The 16,071-nt window shown below is 48.2% G+C and overlaps 6 protein-coding genes across 6 annotated transcripts; 2 read left to right on the top strand and 4 right to left on the bottom strand.

Annotated features, from left to right (window-relative positions):
- Nucleotides 1–941: 941 nt before the first annotated feature.
- ASPZODRAFT_77819 (hypothetical protein) lies at nt 942–8,496 on the bottom strand (the record flags this gene model as incomplete). The annotated part of the gene is made up of 5 exons (XM_022730196.1): nt 942–1,928; nt 2,034–4,217; nt 4,265–4,560; nt 4,613–4,806; nt 8,285–8,496. The coding sequence occupies 5 exons, from the start codon at nt 8,494–8,496 to the stop codon at nt 942–944; spliced, it is 3,873 nt and encodes a 1,290-aa protein (XP_022576575.1).
- Nucleotides 8,497–8,647: 151 nt separating this feature from the next.
- Nucleotides 8,648–9,833, top strand: ASPZODRAFT_162382 (hypothetical protein; the record flags this gene model as incomplete). Its single annotated transcript, XM_022726575.1, has 4 exons — nt 8,648–9,268; nt 9,416–9,419; nt 9,468–9,673; nt 9,729–9,833. Exons 1-4 carry the CDS (start codon nt 8,693–8,695, stop codon nt 9,831–9,833), a joined length of 891 nt encoding a protein of 296 aa, XP_022576574.1. The 5' UTR covers nt 8,648–8,692.
- A 239-nt stretch (nt 9,834–10,072) lies between these two features.
- On the bottom strand, nt 10,073–11,029 carry ASPZODRAFT_77821 (hypothetical protein; the record flags this gene model as incomplete). The annotated part of the gene is made up of 2 exons (XM_022730197.1): nt 10,073–10,388; nt 10,440–11,029. 2 exons carry the CDS (start codon nt 11,027–11,029, stop codon nt 10,073–10,075), a joined length of 906 nt encoding a protein of 301 aa, XP_022576573.1.
- Nucleotides 11,030–11,156: 127 nt separating this feature from the next.
- On the bottom strand, nt 11,157–12,213 carry ASPZODRAFT_1668687 (hypothetical protein). Its single transcript, XM_022726793.1, has 6 exons — nt 12,092–12,213; nt 11,984–12,031; nt 11,744–11,935; nt 11,646–11,693; nt 11,438–11,597; nt 11,157–11,348 (listed from the first exon to the last, which is right to left on the bottom strand). Exons 1-6 carry the CDS (start codon nt 12,116–12,118, stop codon nt 11,284–11,286), a joined length of 540 nt encoding a protein of 179 aa, XP_022576572.1. The 5' UTR covers nt 12,119–12,213; the 3' UTR covers nt 11,157–11,283.
- A 210-nt stretch (nt 12,214–12,423) lies between these two features.
- Nucleotides 12,424–14,437, bottom strand: ASPZODRAFT_162380 (hypothetical protein; the record flags this gene model as incomplete). The annotated part of the gene is made up of 5 exons (XM_022726574.1): nt 12,424–12,782; nt 12,834–13,023; nt 13,083–13,892; nt 13,973–14,288; nt 14,367–14,437. 5 exons carry the CDS (start codon nt 14,435–14,437, stop codon nt 12,679–12,681), a joined length of 1,491 nt encoding a protein of 496 aa, XP_022576571.1. The 3' UTR covers nt 12,424–12,678.
- Nucleotides 14,438–15,611: 1,174 nt separating this feature from the next.
- On the top strand, nt 15,612–15,972 carry ASPZODRAFT_155542 (hypothetical protein; the record flags this gene model as incomplete). Its single annotated transcript, XM_022726225.1, has 2 exons — nt 15,612–15,830; nt 15,874–15,972. 2 exons carry the CDS (start codon nt 15,612–15,614, stop codon nt 15,970–15,972), a joined length of 318 nt encoding a protein of 105 aa, XP_022576570.1.
- Between the last annotated feature and the right edge of the window lie 99 nt (nt 15,973–16,071).

The following is a 16,071-nucleotide window of genomic DNA, read 5'->3' as shown; positions in this document are numbered from 1 at the left end:
AGCATATAAAGGAAATCACACCCTTACCTTTCGTTTTCCTTCCAATATTCGTACCTATGGTCTGCGGAAACCCACGTGGATACCTGTGTCATTGGGAACACACCACGGCAAGTCATCCAGCTATACGCACCACAGTGCACAGAACCTTCCCATCAAGACCATGATGCTCACATGACGTCCGACAGTTACAGAGTAGACTGGTTAAGAAACGGGTGGCTGCGGTGCACTGCGGTGACCTGTTGTAGTGTGTACCCACATTGCGCCGATACTTACTTCAATCGTACTAGTCTTGATCATCAGGAATTCCGCTCTTAATTAGTGACCACCCGCACTGGCCTGGGATGCTGAGGCACAGGAGAGATTGCTCTGGAATCGAATGAATCCCATGACTCGCCATCCTGGGAATCTCTCAATCCTGGGCATGTTCCTTGCCTGAAATAGGCCGTCCCATGATCACTTCTATCCCAAGACTGACTATCACAGGATTCGTCTGCTCCTAGAATTGATATTACCCAGGATATGGTCGACGTGGGACCGGCCAAGACACATGACCTTTAGCGACTGAAGCTCACGGTAGAGATATCTCTGGGGGTGGAGGTCTATGTGGGGTTTAGGTCGGGGGGCTTGGGTCTGCGGCGGGCCTAGGCCTATGGTCTGAGCTCCTACGAGGTCGGAGGCCTGGCGGCAGAGGACCGGGGCGGTGTGCCCTTGTGCTGACGGCTAGTGTCCTGAGGTCAGATGCATCCGTCTAGGGACATCAGCTCAGAGAGGGCAGACCGCGTCCCTCCGACTGACCCAGCCATCAGTCCCTGGTCGTACGACCAGCTCGACCGCAGGACCGCCAACTGGCGACCACACCAGCTGTGAGTCCCCAGCGGTCATCTATCTACATGCTTGCGACCCCGATGGTCGGCCGGACCGCCTAGACTATGCCGGACGCACTACAACTCCTCTTCCTCTATGACTGACCCGGCGGCTCCAACGTTCTCGAGTAATTGTGTCACCGAGGCCACCAGGTTCCGCGTCACTGCGAGGCCTCTTCCCAAACCCATGAAGACCGTGAAACTTCCGTCGTCGATCGCCGCGCGGACACACTGGTCCACGGCAACTTTCTGTAGTGAACGATCATAGAAATGGGCCTCCTGCTCCGGGTCTCGTGCATACCGGTCGGCGATGGCCTGCGCCTCAAATGGATTAACGGCATCCGCAGAGACCGCGTCTGTCACTATCCATTTGCTCTGCTGGTAAGCGCGGAAGGTGATGGTCACCCGCCCTCCTGGTGACGAACCGCCAGCAGGATCACTATTGATATTACCCACAGCGAGGGCAGCCGGATCATTGGCTTTGTCGTGCACCACATCCCTCACACCTGCGCTGACGGGGTTTGTTATATCCCGCTGAGTGGCATCGAGCTGTGTGGCTTCTCCCTGCACTCGAGCATCGAAATTGACCGCTCGTCGCCGGGAGGACAAATTGACTCGTGACGCCTTAGACGATCCTCCCGGCCGGGCCTGCTTTGACTTGGCTATCTTAGACGGTTTCGTGACCTTCCGGTTAGGCCCGGCAGCGACCGCAGGAGTGCGGTCTTCTTCAGAATCTCTCATTTCCGTGTCGTCTGCCTCTTGTATCGTATGCGGAGTATCAAAGAGGAGATCCTCGCCTTCTTGTCTTGCAATGGCCTCCCGTTGGGCCTGCTCCGGATCGGGCAGAACGGCGGGAAACCGCTCAATATCTGGTTGAGCAAACCCAGTAGCCCCTGCCATAATGCCTCCAGCCTCATCACCGTCTGCGTCATTACCCCACAACTCATCGGCGATGGCAGCATCTCGAGTACCTGCCCGATTGATCTCTCGACGTGTGGTCTGATTCTTCCTCAGTTTATGGACTGCTCCTTCTGGTTGACGTGGCTGCAGACCGGTCCTCGGACCCTGTTGGGGATATCGGGGTAGATTCGTACGTCCCTCTTCCGTGTTCTGCGCGATGGGCTCAAGGGGTAAGGGGCGGAGGGAGGCTTTGTCTTCCGGGCGCGCAACGCTTGTTGCATCGGCGGGAGGTACACCTGCATCAAGCTGGCTTCCTTGGCGCAACTGTGCGATGAGACGGGGCAAATTTACCGGAATTTCGGTGACACGGCGGGCGACAGCATGGGATTGAGATGCTTCTAGCCGTGCTGGGGCATCTGCTTGCTCCTGCGAGTGTCGCTCTTCCTGGACAAGTTTTTCAACCTGATCGGCGATTGACTCTCTGCCGTTTGTCACTTGCTCCCCGCTTATCCCTTCTGCACCATCAGACGGTGGTACTCGGAAGGAGACGGATTCTTCGCCTTCGTGGCTTCGCGGTTCTGGCTGCTCCGTTTGGGCAAGGTGTCCCGCGTCATTTCCAGCAGCGTCGCGCTGGGGCGCACCCGTTGATGTGCCATTCTCGCGTACGGTATGTGATCCTTCTGCCGGCTGTTCCAGTCTGTCGTATTCCCCGATTGGTTGCAACGGTTCTGGACTGAGCAAGTGCTCTGCGCTTGGGACCCGGTCGGTGGAGTTTCCGATGGCAACTCGGTCTTCCTCTGGGGAGACTGTCCTGGCCGCACGGCGATTGCCTCTCCGTGCAGTGTCATAGGGTTGCCAGATTCCGTCTCTATTCCGGTTCCTGCGCATTGGCCCACTCGGCCTTGCGTCGCCCCCGACTGCGCTCTCTTCCAGTCCTTCCGACATATCTCTTTCGATTGGTGTTCCAGGAATCGACGTCTCAACCGCAGAGAGATCGCTTGCCGTAGAATCCTCACCCTCCGCTCGGTGCAAAATCTCGTTTGCGTCTATTTCTGTGCAGTCATCCTCCCCCACTCTGTCCTCTCTTCTTCCGCTAGTGGCCGGCTGATCTTCCGCGTCAGAGCTATCCCAATGGTCGGTAGTCCCACCCGCAGCGGGAGGAGATCCCCTTCCTGCGGAGCTCTCTGGCGAAAGCTCTCTGGCCTGAGACGAACGGTGCATTGCTGTCGGCGGCCGCGAAGACCGTTGACCCTGCCGCCGCCCTTCCGGTTGGTCTTCGCGAGTTTCCGACAGTCCCCGACGACTACTTGATGACCCTTCACTCAGACCGCTTATCGACATATCCTCAGCGAACGGTCCGTCTGCGGGTGTATGGTCACGTGGAACAAACAGGGGCGAAGACGGCTCGCTGGCCGATGACCATGCTGGCGGAGTAGAAGGCATATATGTTGGGGAGGATGGCTTGCCGAAAAAGGCGTAGTATATGCTCTGTCTCACTTCTAAGGATGACAGGCTCCTTTGCATCATCGGGGCTGAATGTAGCTGGTCTAGGAAGATATGCGGGCGGTCCAGCGGCTGAGCATATTCAGGCGGAATTCCATATCGGTCTTTCAATTTCATCGCCCGGCCAGCGGTAAGCGTCATCGGCGGGTCTTCGTTCGGAATAGCGCGAGCAAAACAACCCGTAATCTGCTCGATCAGGGACTCGAAGGTTTCTCGGTCGTAGTGGTAGCGATCAGGCTTCTGAGCTTTGAGCAACGCTGCCCGAGCGATCTGCCGGTCCGGCGATTGCTGGAGGATTGCGCTAATCTGCGTGGTCTGAAAGCCCAGCTTCCGAGCAAGAGTAGCCATATCATGAATCACGCTCTCGTCCGCCGTCGCTCGCGCCTTTGCCCGGGCGGGGTTGGCAGCCTGGCCACCCTGGATATTCTTGGCCATGTCCGGGTAATGTCGCATAGCATACAGCCAGATCTGGCGGTATGCTAACGACAGTCGTTCGTCGTTAGACCCCGGCTGTCGGCGGAACGTGGTTTCAGACGTCTGGATCAGACAATCCGTGTCAGCGGGACCGGGTCGAAAACTGTGCATCAGTGCACGCCGAATGGTGGGGTGCTGCTTGTTCAATGTAACCAGCCGTTTGACGGCATTGGCACAGACTTCCAGGTACAAAACATCGCGGAAAAAGGTATGGAGGGACGGGATGATGCCGTCGCACGTCTCGTGCGACCGTAGGCTCTCCCAGATCGCGACCCGTTCCGAGCGGCTGAAGTTGGAAAACACTTCGCCGCTGAGGATTTTGCCTTTCACGATCTTCCGATCAACGGTAGACGCCCGAGGGGCATACAGTTGTAGTGTGTCCACCGTATGTAGATCGATTCGGGTCATTTGAGCACGGTCATGGTTGACCAGCGTCGCCCAGAAATTCTTCACGTGCCTCAAGTAATGAATCACCTCCTACCAAGGTCAGAAATCTGGCGACAGCGACCGAGAGGCGGACTAACTTCGTCACACTTCAGCGCCATCACGGTGTTTAAGGATCCCAGGCTCATCCCATTCCAGAGCCCTGGGATCGCAAGCAACGCATCAAACGCGGCGCAGAGGTAGGTATTGTCTGGGGACGTGAGCCGCCGTAACCGCTTGGCTTTGTTCGGCGACAGCCGGGACCACCAGCGATTCTGAAAGAGAGCATTGCTTTCGTGTTGGTATTGACGGATCTTCCGGTACACCTCCCCGTCCGTTGGGGGCTTCTCATTGGCATATTCATCAACGAGGGCATTCCGGAGGTCGGGGCTAATATCTGCAAGCCAGAGTCAGAAGCGATGGGAACCCGGCATCAGGGACATCCAAACCATCCAGATATAGGTCGACCGTCCACCATCGGTCAGAGGGGGACGAGAAATCCTCCGCAGCTTTGAGTCTATGTTGTCCATGGAGGCATTTTACCTGTCGTCCACGAAAGCTCAGGCGTGGATACTGTTGTTGGCGAGATTTTAGTTCCTCTAGAGTCAGCCCCGTGGCGTGGCAGGCTCTCTGCAGGTGTTGCCTGGACAGTGGACATAGGGATGTTGAAATTTTGAAATTGAGATTATATTTCGGAAATTTGAAATTTCAGGCCTAAATTATATTTTATGTGAAATTTTAGGGGGGTTTAACTCCTGCTTAGTCATATTCGGCGGTGAGCAATTTAGACTAATTAGAGACCTAGAATCCTAGATTCTGCCATTTTTCCTAGTAACCTGAGAAATCACCTAGTAATAACACCAAAATATATAATTGAATTTAATGTTTAGTTTTTCTAGGTATATATTGTAACTAAAATAGCATAAAAATTAGATTTTAAATACTCTAGATATATCCTTAACCTTAAAAAAGTTATTTAAAAGCAGCTAGGTAACTTAAAGGTAATAATTTATATACTAAAGTTAACCTTTTATATTTTTTATCACTTTTTTATTTTATTTATATAAGAATTATTTTAGACCCCTAGGGCCACCTGCCTTAGATATTAAAATTCCTATATCTTTAATATAATATATCTTTAGGCTTATATTGAGCAGTGTAAAGGAGCTCTAGATATCCTAGATTATCCTAATAGAATAGAGAATTAGGTTTAGAAAAAGCTTAGCTTTATATAGTCTCCTAAAAAATAGCTTAATCACCTTACTACTAATATAATTTATCTAGGAGTAAGGCCTTTTTATCTCTTTAAATCCCTAGAATTTTAGTAATTTATTAAGTCTTTAAATCTCTCCTATAAACTGCCTACTTATGGTTAAATCACTAATCTACTACTAGAATTATACATAATAATAAAGAATAAGATAATAGAAAAGCTATAGGGAATTTAATATCTAAATATTATGATAGATGAGACGTTAAATATCTTATTTTAGTATATTATTATAATAATAGTGACAACTCCTATATACTTATAATTTTTATACCTTAAGGATATAGAGGATAAGAGTCTAAATATAGATATAATAACCCTTTAGATTATTAAGAAGCTTTAGGCTCTTCTATAGAAAATCTCTACTTTTAAAGATGACTCTATTAATTAAAATTAAATTAATTCTATATTAATAAATACCTATAGTATAATAAAGGCTGTCTAGGGAAAGCTTTAAGCTAAACTAGAGCTTTAATATATCTTTATAATCCCTTATGATTTATATGGTCTATAGCTAATCATTAAGGATCTTCTAGATAGTGTTAAGGTCCCTTTAGTAAAGGAGGTCTTTAAAGCTGTAAATAAGATTATTAACTTTTTTTATTAGTCTCTATTTAAATATATAAAGCTATAAACTTATTAGGTTTAATAATATACTAATTAGAGGGCTCTTATTACTTTAGTTATTATATACTAGGGAATTTAATATATACTTCTTAAATCTCTTAAAGATTTATATAAAGCACTTAAGGATTAGGTGTTAAATATAGATATTAAGACTTTATATTCTTAGAGGATTATTAAGTTAATTTCTTCCTATTTATTTTAGAGATAGTTAAATAAGCTAATTAAGCTTCTTTATCCTCTCTATATAGTATAGAAGAAATTAGAAGCCTAAAACTCTAGTATTATAAAAGTTATATAAAGATAAGTATCTTTAGAGCTTAAGATAAGAGAAGCTATATCTTATAGCTTATTTAAAGAGGAGATCTTTATATATCTTAATAATTAAGTCTAAAGATTATAAATATAGTATTAACTTACTAATATTTATTAGGTAGCTTATTTTTTATATTCTATATAAATATCTAAGCCCCTTTATAATTATAATTATAATTAAATTAAGAAGATGCTAGAGTCTATTTATAATAAAAAGATTATAGTATAATAAGAGTTTCTTATCTTTAGATAATAGAATGGCATCTTTTATAATACCTCTTATTAAGATATAAAGGAAAACCTATAATTCTTTTAGCTTAAAGTAGTAAGTTAAATAGCTTTAAATTAAAATCTTTACTAATCTCTCTCTCTCTCTCTCTTAGGCTAAATATACCCCTTTTATCTCCTATTATATATTATAAATCCTTAATACTATTGCCAACTCTATAGCTGCAGAATAAGCTTTTTTACTTATAAGCTTATAATATATAAAGATATAGAATTATCTTAAGAATAAGAATATAGATATACTGCTTTTTATGTAAATTAATTAAAAGCAATTCTATAAGGAAATATAACCTTAAATAATAAATAAGATATTATTAGAGGTAGAGGAGGATGAGATATAGTAGCTTCTATAGTATAAGTAAGTATAAGGCTATCTAGATAAGATATTTAAGGCTTCTTAGATATCTAGCTCTAAAAGGCCCTATAAATAGGATTAAGAGAATATTAATAATACTTAGTATTATAATTAGTATCCTTATATTAAGAAGAATTAAATGGCTGTTATCAGGCCAATAGTTTAAATCCTATATCCCTAAGATAACACTAATACTAGGTTAATGGCCCAGATCCCATGTCGTCGCTGGCGTCAATGCCCCTAAGATGGCATTAACGCCAGGCTAATAATATAAATCTCTAGGGCCAATGGCCTAGATCCCATGTCGTCACTGGCGTCAACGCCCCTAAGATGACATTAACACTAGGCTAATAATATGAATCTCTGGGGCTAACAGCCTGGATCCCATATCATCGCCGGCGTCAACGCCCCCAAGATGGCATCAATGCCAGGCCAATAATACAAATCTCTGGGGCTAATAGCCTAGATCCCACGTTATTAGCAGTATTAACGCCCCTGAGATGGCATTAACGCCAGGCTAATAATGTAAATCTCTAGGGCTAACGGCCTAGATCCCATGTTATTGCCGGCGTTAACCCCCCTAAGATGCCCCCTAGAGCACTAATCAACGGCATCTAGCATATTAATATACTAGTTAATGGCCCCTAGTGCCCCTGCTAATCCCCCTACTCCCTCTATATATCCACTAGCCCCAATTAGGCCCCAATCATGCAAACAAACGCTCCTGGGCCCAGAGTCTGCTAGGGGGGAGCACTTTTTATATAGTGTGAGCCCACCTAGGCGTCATTTGCTATATAAAGTGGGCCACCTAGACTTACCTACTTTCCATGCAGCTAGGGGCCTTAGCAGATTCAACACTGTGGGCAACTAACGACGTCAAGCACTAGGGGCATCAGGGCACCTAGGCCATGTTAAGATATGGGCAACTGGCGACGTCGAGCACCGGGGGCACCGGGGCACCTAGGCTATATTAAGATATAGGCAACTGGCGACGTTGAGCACTGGGGGCACCAGGGCATTAGGCATATCAGGATATAGATATAGGATATAGGCCAACTGGCAAAGGAATTCCTTTTTTTACTATATTTATTACTTTTTTATTACTGTTTTTATTATAATAAATTTTTCATGGCCCTGATACTTTTACTAAGCCATATAATTTATTAGTAATCTAAAAATTTCAACCCCCAAATTATATTTCAGATGACTAAGCCAAAAATCGTTGAAATTTCATTTCATGAAATTTCATCGACCCACCCCTAAGTGGACACCACAGCAGTCACGTGGTTTCGTAGGTCGAGGCGTTTACACCCGTCCTTGGCAAAGATCTCTCGTAATCGCTCCACATTTCGGTGGTCGATCTCCCGGCTGCTCAGAGACTGGAGAGAGATCTGGTCAAGATTGACTTTGGCGGTACCTTGGTATTTAAGCTGCCGCTCTGCGGTTAGCCGGTGTTCAGCATCCGTCAATATGAACTCCATAGCGAAGGAGAGTAGTGGCTTTGATTCTCCTGGTCGGAAATCTTGCGTGGAAATGGAGGTATTTAAGCTGATTGTCGTGGATAAAGTTCAGCGCTGAACCGCCACGGATTTAGAACAACTTCAGCTCTTCAGCGCTCTACCCAGTACCGTGGAATCCACATTTTCATAAAGCGACGTCCTCCAATCTCCCCCATGGATGTCTTGTCTGACCTTCCGTCACCAGACATCCGACATCATGGCTAAGCGTGTCACACAGATATTCACCGAGGAAATTGCAGGGCCTGATCCTTCGGCACCCACACCAGAGCCTAGACAGACGGAGTCTCAGCCTTTAGGCACCCATAAACTAACAAAGGGGGTGAAACCACGATCGCAGCAAGACCTGTCCAAGAATGTCCTGCGCGACCATGGGCAAGACAACCGTCGAGGTGAGGGTCTGGCGGTGCATTCGCTGGTCATCCAGAGAGGTTGTCCCTGGGACACATTGAAAGATCTATTTACCTGCGATCTTGCCGGGCCCGTATCTCTTGCCATCCACAGAGAGGATCCTCGCAAAGTGATCGCTGTCCGCTCTTTCTCCAGGGACAAAGCAGACATCTGGCTGCAAGTCCTTCGGAAGACCAAACATCCCAATATCATCTCTGCAAGGGAGATTTTCAAGGATCATGGGACGACTTACTTCATTGTCGATGACCTCCCTCTGACTTTGGAGCATGTGGTCGCCTGTGATATCTTCCCGTCTGAGCTTCAGCTTGCTTCTATCCTCATACAGGTATGGGAATACAGGTTAAATCATAGCCGATACTGACAGTATCCCTGGAAGGTCCTTGATGGATTAACACATTTGCTGGAATGCGGCTTTGAACATGAATCCTTGACGTGTTCCAATATTCTCCTAGGGCAAGACGGGATCATACAGATTGGTATGTGCACCAATCATTTGGATACATCTTGCTCACGATCCCGGACAGCGGCCTTGGAGCACTGCATTGAGCGCCAGCCGAATCAATCCCAAGCAAAGCCTCTCCACGCTCTGACCAACATCACCACGCTTCTCATGCAGAAGTATTTGAAGCCGGATGGTGTGATTGGGATCGATAGTACCCGGTGGCAGTCAGACCCGCTAGGATTTCTGTCCGCTACTGCATCCGTCGCGACAATCCAAGACTTGAGAAAGGTTAGTTACCCTTCTGGAGTCAAAGCTGTTAAGCAAAATATCTGACCGCAAATAGCACTCCCTTATCACCAAGCATCGCTGCGCTGCAGGAGCATTGGTCGGGCTTGCGCGTCTCTGTCTCATTACCACGCGTACTTTCATACTAAAACCATGGTCTTAGGGAAACAGATAACGGAAACAGTCTGGAATTACGTGACGTTCAAGGGCCCGGTATCTTGTCAATTAATTGTTAGCTTGCATTTCCTGATTCTATCTAAGAACGCATGGCCGTCAACGACCGAACAAATAAAGTCTACGAACTAAGAAATCTAGTACGAGGCGGACCAAAGTAGAGATGACCGCGCTATATCCAAAATTGGCAACCCACAATAAAGTGTGGCACTGATAGTCACCAGATGGTCAATAATCCGAGAGAAACTCAGCTATCTTCTCCTCTGCAATAGCTTCGACGTCTGTCGCCTTCCAGGTCTCTCCAGTTTGCTGGTGGGATAAGGCTTCCTGATCCGATGCATAGGCGCACGCTAGTTTAGCTTGACTGACGGTGTCAGCATTGCTTGTTTGAAGGATCTGGCGAAGCTTGGATGTAGTCGCTCCAGAAGCTATTGCCTTGATCACTGGTTCCCAGCGACCAAATAAGTTGACGTAGCCTGGTCGAATGCGCAAGATCAGCGATATAAAAACTTGGAGTTGCTCCTTTCTCGAGCTGGTTATGATTCTATGAACGTGAGTTAGTCGAAGCATAGTGAACCTCTTGGGAAGAACGTACTCAGTCTCCAAGATACTACTAGCATGCGTTAAGATACCAGGCCCTAAGCACGCCACATGTAGCCACCATCTTTCTCCTCGGCGCTTGTGATAGCCAGTGATGTTGTCACGACGGGATTTCATGAGCTTCGGGTCCTTTGGCTCCTCAGGGCAGGCGTCAAGGATGAGTGTAGCGACAGAATTGCTAGCCCCTTCCATATGTCTTTCCAGCCACCTATAGTTGAGGTAAAACAACATTTGTGCAATACGCTTGGCGAGAACACCGAGTGGTGACTTCTTCTTTTTCGCGGCCTCGAGCGTGCGATAATAAACCACTGCACCTTTAAGGCCTCTCCACTGAAGGGGAAGGCCAAGGGCCTCTAAGGCCGGCAGATTCTCTACTCTGTGATTCAAAAGGGGCTGCAGTAGCCCGGTACTGTCATCCGAGAGAAGTCCAGCTTCAGCTCGGAGGGTTGATGTGATTTGGGTGTCCTTCAGGCATCCTTTGCCGTCTTTACTAAACTGGCATGTTTGCAACAGTTGTAGCTTCGTCGGATTTGAAACGCTGGGATCCAACGCGCCCAATGGCTCGTCTCCGGGGGGTGAGTTCATATATGATGTGGAGGGTGTCGAATAAGAAGAAGGAGCAAAAGGGCTGTCAGTGGATGGCGGAGATTGAACGGATTGGTATCGTACTTGGTCGTGTCCGGGGGCCGGAGGGGAAAGTGGCTGTCCACTCGGGGGTGAGTTGACGGAGGAGAGAGGTGTCGGGTATGAGGACGCTTCTGCCCTGGATTGGGGAGGTGTGACTGGTTCCTGCTGAGGAGAAACAGTATGCGGCAGCTCAGCGGAAGGGCCGTATTGTTTTAGGAAGGAGTCGAATGAGCAATCGATTTCGTCACCGGCGTTCGCGTCATAAGAGGGATTTGAGCTGTAGTTTCCTATCGGGTGTGCCGAAACGAAGGTCAGATGGAAGAACAATAATAATGGAAAACGGGTGATATGGGAGGCAAGACACACCCAGTGCTTCAGGCAAGTTAATATAGGCTGGCACTTGGTTTAGCAGCACGTCAGAATAGTCGAGCATGCCGGCATCGCGGAGCCATCCAAAGAGGCATTCCATTTCTTCTTTCCCCAGTTTCCGGATCTCATCCAAATCAACACCGAAGTCGTGCGTAAACTGGCTAGAGGTGAGAACACTCTGGGAGAATGGTCGGAACTGACTAACCTTTCGGAGATCCGTTGCGCTCATGGCAAGAACGCCTGCACCAGGATCCTACAAGCGACGATGAGCAATGGCGAAAGCGCAAATACCCTGGAGATTACCTCAATGCCGACCGAGACTACGTGGATATTTAAACACCCATCTCGGAAGTCCGACGAGAGCACCTCCTCCTCTGTCGCGAGTTGATGCCATCGAATATGTCCACCTTTTTTGCAACCTCCCAGCACGACGGACCTCTGCTGCAGAGGAAGTAAAAATAACCGTCGGACCTTCCCGCCGAATCGGTTGACCAACTAGAGAGATGTGAGCGTCTTATCGGAGTTCGAACACGGTTTACACACATCGGCGCGTGTGTATTCGTCAAGATAAAACACCACTGTATCATGGATCTCCAACCAGAAAGGTGAGCAGTTTGGTCGATATCATGGGTGGGATGAGGGAGCACTTACAGGAAGACTGAGCCAGAGATAGAGCATTATAGCGGACCAGCCGCAGGGGGAAAAGAATAAATAGGATGAACAATGAAGTGGCCTAGGGTAGCGAGGGAAAATGGTCCCGTGTGAGGTTGTCCGGTCGGCAGAAAAGTTGGAAGGGAGGGCGGAAGAGAAATCGGAGGAAGAAAGAGTGAATTCATTGCGGAAGGAGAGAATGGGGGGTAGCTTCTATTTATAGGGAAGGGGAGCCAAAATCGGCCGCCAGAGAGGCCTTGTGAAGGTGATCAAAATGATCAAAGAAAGGAGCGTCCTCCGACAAGAATCGATGGCCATGGTCTGAAATCGTGGCCCTGGACCGGAAATTTAAATAAATTGCGTCAACCCCACCAGCTCCACGCACGCCAGCGGTTCCTTGCAGATCAGAGGGAACACAACAATACAGCGATACCTCCAGAATACGTATGGAAAACAAAAATAACAGTCCAGTTTCACGATTCCATGACATTCTCTTCACTTCTACCCGATGTCGTAGTAATTTCTACGGTTATGATTTCAATTCGCTATGCTCTCCAACCATGATTTCCCGCGTTATCACCGACCTCTCAATCGCTGGGCTGGTACTCCAACTCGGAAAGCTTTACTCCCTCGTGGAGGTAGTCTCGTACTACTCCCCGTATGCGATCCCGAAGCTCGTCCGTTGCCGAGACTAGCCAGGACAGTTAGCCAATACCCCACATGGGGAATCGGAACACCTTACCCATGACCAGCATCCGGCCTTGCTCGTCCCACATGTTCGACAGTCTTTCGATCTGGTTACCACTGGCTTCGAGGGAAATTATGCTTTGGTAATCTGGTAATCCCTGGTATAGATAGACTCGTTTGTGGTCCCCCAATAGGAACTTCTTATGGCCAAGGCCGTCCCTGACGTAAATAGAGATGTGGAGGATCTAGACCCATGGATATGATCAGCCTTAGACGGAATCTCCCGCGTTGACGCAGTACCCACATAGCCTCCATCCACGATATCATCCTTCAAAAGGCGATTCAGTAGGGTCAGGGCTGCGCTCATCTCGTCGATGGATTCTACCTGCCACACTAGATGCAGCCGGCGGATCTGAGAGGTGCAAGTATTGTAACCGTAGATCGCTTTCTTCAGGTATGGTATGGCCCCGGCGACCCCACATCCGCTGGCAAGCAATAATATACTTTCGTACTGACCAACTTCTTCACTGACTCCATGAGGGCCAGTGATGAGGGCCAAAAAGGAAATAGAGCTCCCCTCGGTCTGCTCATCAGTGGGTGCATAACGGGCAAGATCCGCAGTTAAGCCTGTGCGTGGCTTCACTAGGAGCTCCATGGTGTCCTGCTTGCCTTTGGACCACGACGTGACGGTGAATGGATGTGTCTGCATCCACGAACATAGACTGACAGACGGCATCCAGAGATTGATGTACTGGCCGGCTTCCACTCTCACAGGTCGAGGTAAGAGGACACGGACATGGACAGCGTTCACCACACTATCTTCCTCGGCCTCGCTCACGCTAAATGAGACGATGGCCCTGGGAGTGCCGCGGCCCGAGAACAGGCCGTTTCGATATAGAAAAACTATACTCTGTGAGAGTAGAGTCAGTCCGAAAACACCCAAAGCAACCAAGAGATATATTTTTGAGGCATGGCTGTGGGAGGGAAGGTGTCGCCAAGTGCCATAGACAAAGATCCCAGCGAAAACCTGATGTACTCGGAGGAAAATCTCGTAGGATAGCCGTCGAACCAATGGGAGAGAAAGCAGGACAAGCAGGCCCAGTGAAATTGCGGCCTGTTGCACGTCAGTTAGCCTGAGGTGGAGTATTAAATACCCAAGACAATATGTACAAGTAGGGTAAAAAGGTTTCATACTTCCCGAAGAGGGAATATATAGCTCTGTGTCTGAAGCGCCACTGTCATATAAAATGATAGCAGAGAAACAGCCATCCAGCCGGTAGCACGATGTATCTTGCGACAAGACCTCCATATGATACCTAAAAGATCAGCCAGGTAGCTCAGATGGATGGCAGACAAAGGGAACACCAAGTTAACAAGGGCCAACTCTCCAGCCCGGCGGCCAGCCCCGGTTAAAGAGTCTATTTTAAAGAAAATAAGTAAGAGATTAACTGCCAGATATGTCAGATGCAGTAGCACGCCGGCTCTAGTCCATGGGCCACAGAGTTGATGCCTTTAAACGACAAAAGGGAGCGTCAAGTGTCGAGATACAAAGATACGAAAGAAATCCGCCCAGCTGGTAACGCTGGACAAAGTCCGGATAAAGAAGAATGCAACAAAAATGCCGCCAGCGGCAATTATATAGATGGCTACAATGTCCATTCTGCTATGAGAGATAGACAATGTGTATAGCGGAGAAAGGATGGAGGATAGGGGTAGGCATGTTGTGAAGAGTAGACCTTTTTATACCACGGGAAGCTGAAGACAACGTCCACGGCGCTGAAGATCTCTGAAGGAAGGACAAAAGGAACAGGCTGCCCTGCCGGTGAATCAAAACATTAGACCCAAGAGTCTCTGGGTAAGTATTAAGGTAGGTTCTGCCTCTAGGTTCCCAGGAAAGTCATGCCAATAGACTACGGTGTGCCGACACCTTTAGTTCTATTGATGAAGATACCATTCTCAGATTGGATACATGTCAGGATGTGAGGCCTACGTGGTCGCAGCGGCATGGATGGTGGAACGCCATGGAGATCTCCCGGCAGATCAAGTCTAAGCCTTTTTCGGTTAGATTGGCACTAGTGAGCTTCAGCGCTTCCGCCATGGTTTGACGGAAGAAAGAGTTACCTTCAGCAGCGCAACCTCCCTGCATCCAAAGATCAAAGCTAGAGTAGCAGGCGGTTTCTTGCAAATTTCCCACAAGAGCTCAAGGAAAACAGCAATTTTCGAGATCAGAATTTGATGCCACCATCGGCAATGTGAGAGGCGGTGGCCGGACAGCGCCAGAATGAGACTTGAGTCCAGTCAGCCGACATCACGCAGGTCTTGGGTATCGCACCTCTGGTATGGATGGGTTCATCGCACCCCCCGCGAGCCGACATACAGATCGATTGGACACATGGACTGTACTATCTGCCCCGCACTAGGCCACCAAGTTTCATGAGGGATACTATCTGGTTCGACTCCCGCAGTCCCCCTTCCCATTATCGAGAAAGCATGGCTCCTATCCGTCAAGCGAATTCTCATGCAGCGAGTCTTCATCGGTCCTGGCCAGCGACCTCGAAAATACACCACCAACGAGAAAGATGTCCCCAGGCAACCTGCCTTCAGCGTGCGGTCTACATCTTCAGCGGAAAGGGTAACCTTCTCATCACGTCGCAACAAAAAGTAACGGCCCTTAGCAACGCTCATCGCACCCATAGCACCCCCTCGACTCGTCGTGGCCTCTCCTCGCGTTCATTTCTGGATCATGGATCGGCCCAGTGCCAACCCGTGATTATTTAAACCTGCCATCTCCCCGTGGATGAGAGTCGGGTAAATGGTTCCTGGCCTATGCACAATGGCAGCGAAACGAAGTCCCATCGGCAGACGCCGCTCCAACAGCCCCAGATCAATACGCCAGCAACAAACTCGTCGAAGAAACAGTCTTCTCCGGAAGTCCTTCGAATATTGTCGGGAGTGTGATGCCGATGTCTTCATGATGATACGGCTCAGACACAACGGCCAAATAGTGTTTTTCAATTCTGACAGCCAATGGCCTCTATCACGGGAGCAACTGGTAGGCGTCGTCACCATTCAATAATTATCCGCTGACGAGATAGGCCTCGCATTACCCGAAACCTCAAGAGATAACATGGAACGAATTGGCTGCCAAATATAGCAGCCCCAAGATATGTGATAAAAGCCATAAGGAAAAGTGATTAATTAACGCTGTCAGACGGGCATTCCCTCAACATGACTTGATCCAACTCTTCCCTGTGATTCTCACATTTCACTTGTCATCTGCCGCCTACTTCTTC

Source organism: Penicilliopsis zonata (assembly GCF_001890105.1).
Source record: "Penicilliopsis zonata CBS 506.65 unplaced genomic scaffold ASPZOscaffold_43, whole genome shotgun sequence".
Classification (NCBI taxonomy): domain Eukaryota; kingdom Fungi; phylum Ascomycota; class Eurotiomycetes; order Eurotiales; family Aspergillaceae; genus Penicilliopsis; species Penicilliopsis zonata.
This window is presented reverse-complemented; position numbering and strand designations above follow the sequence as displayed.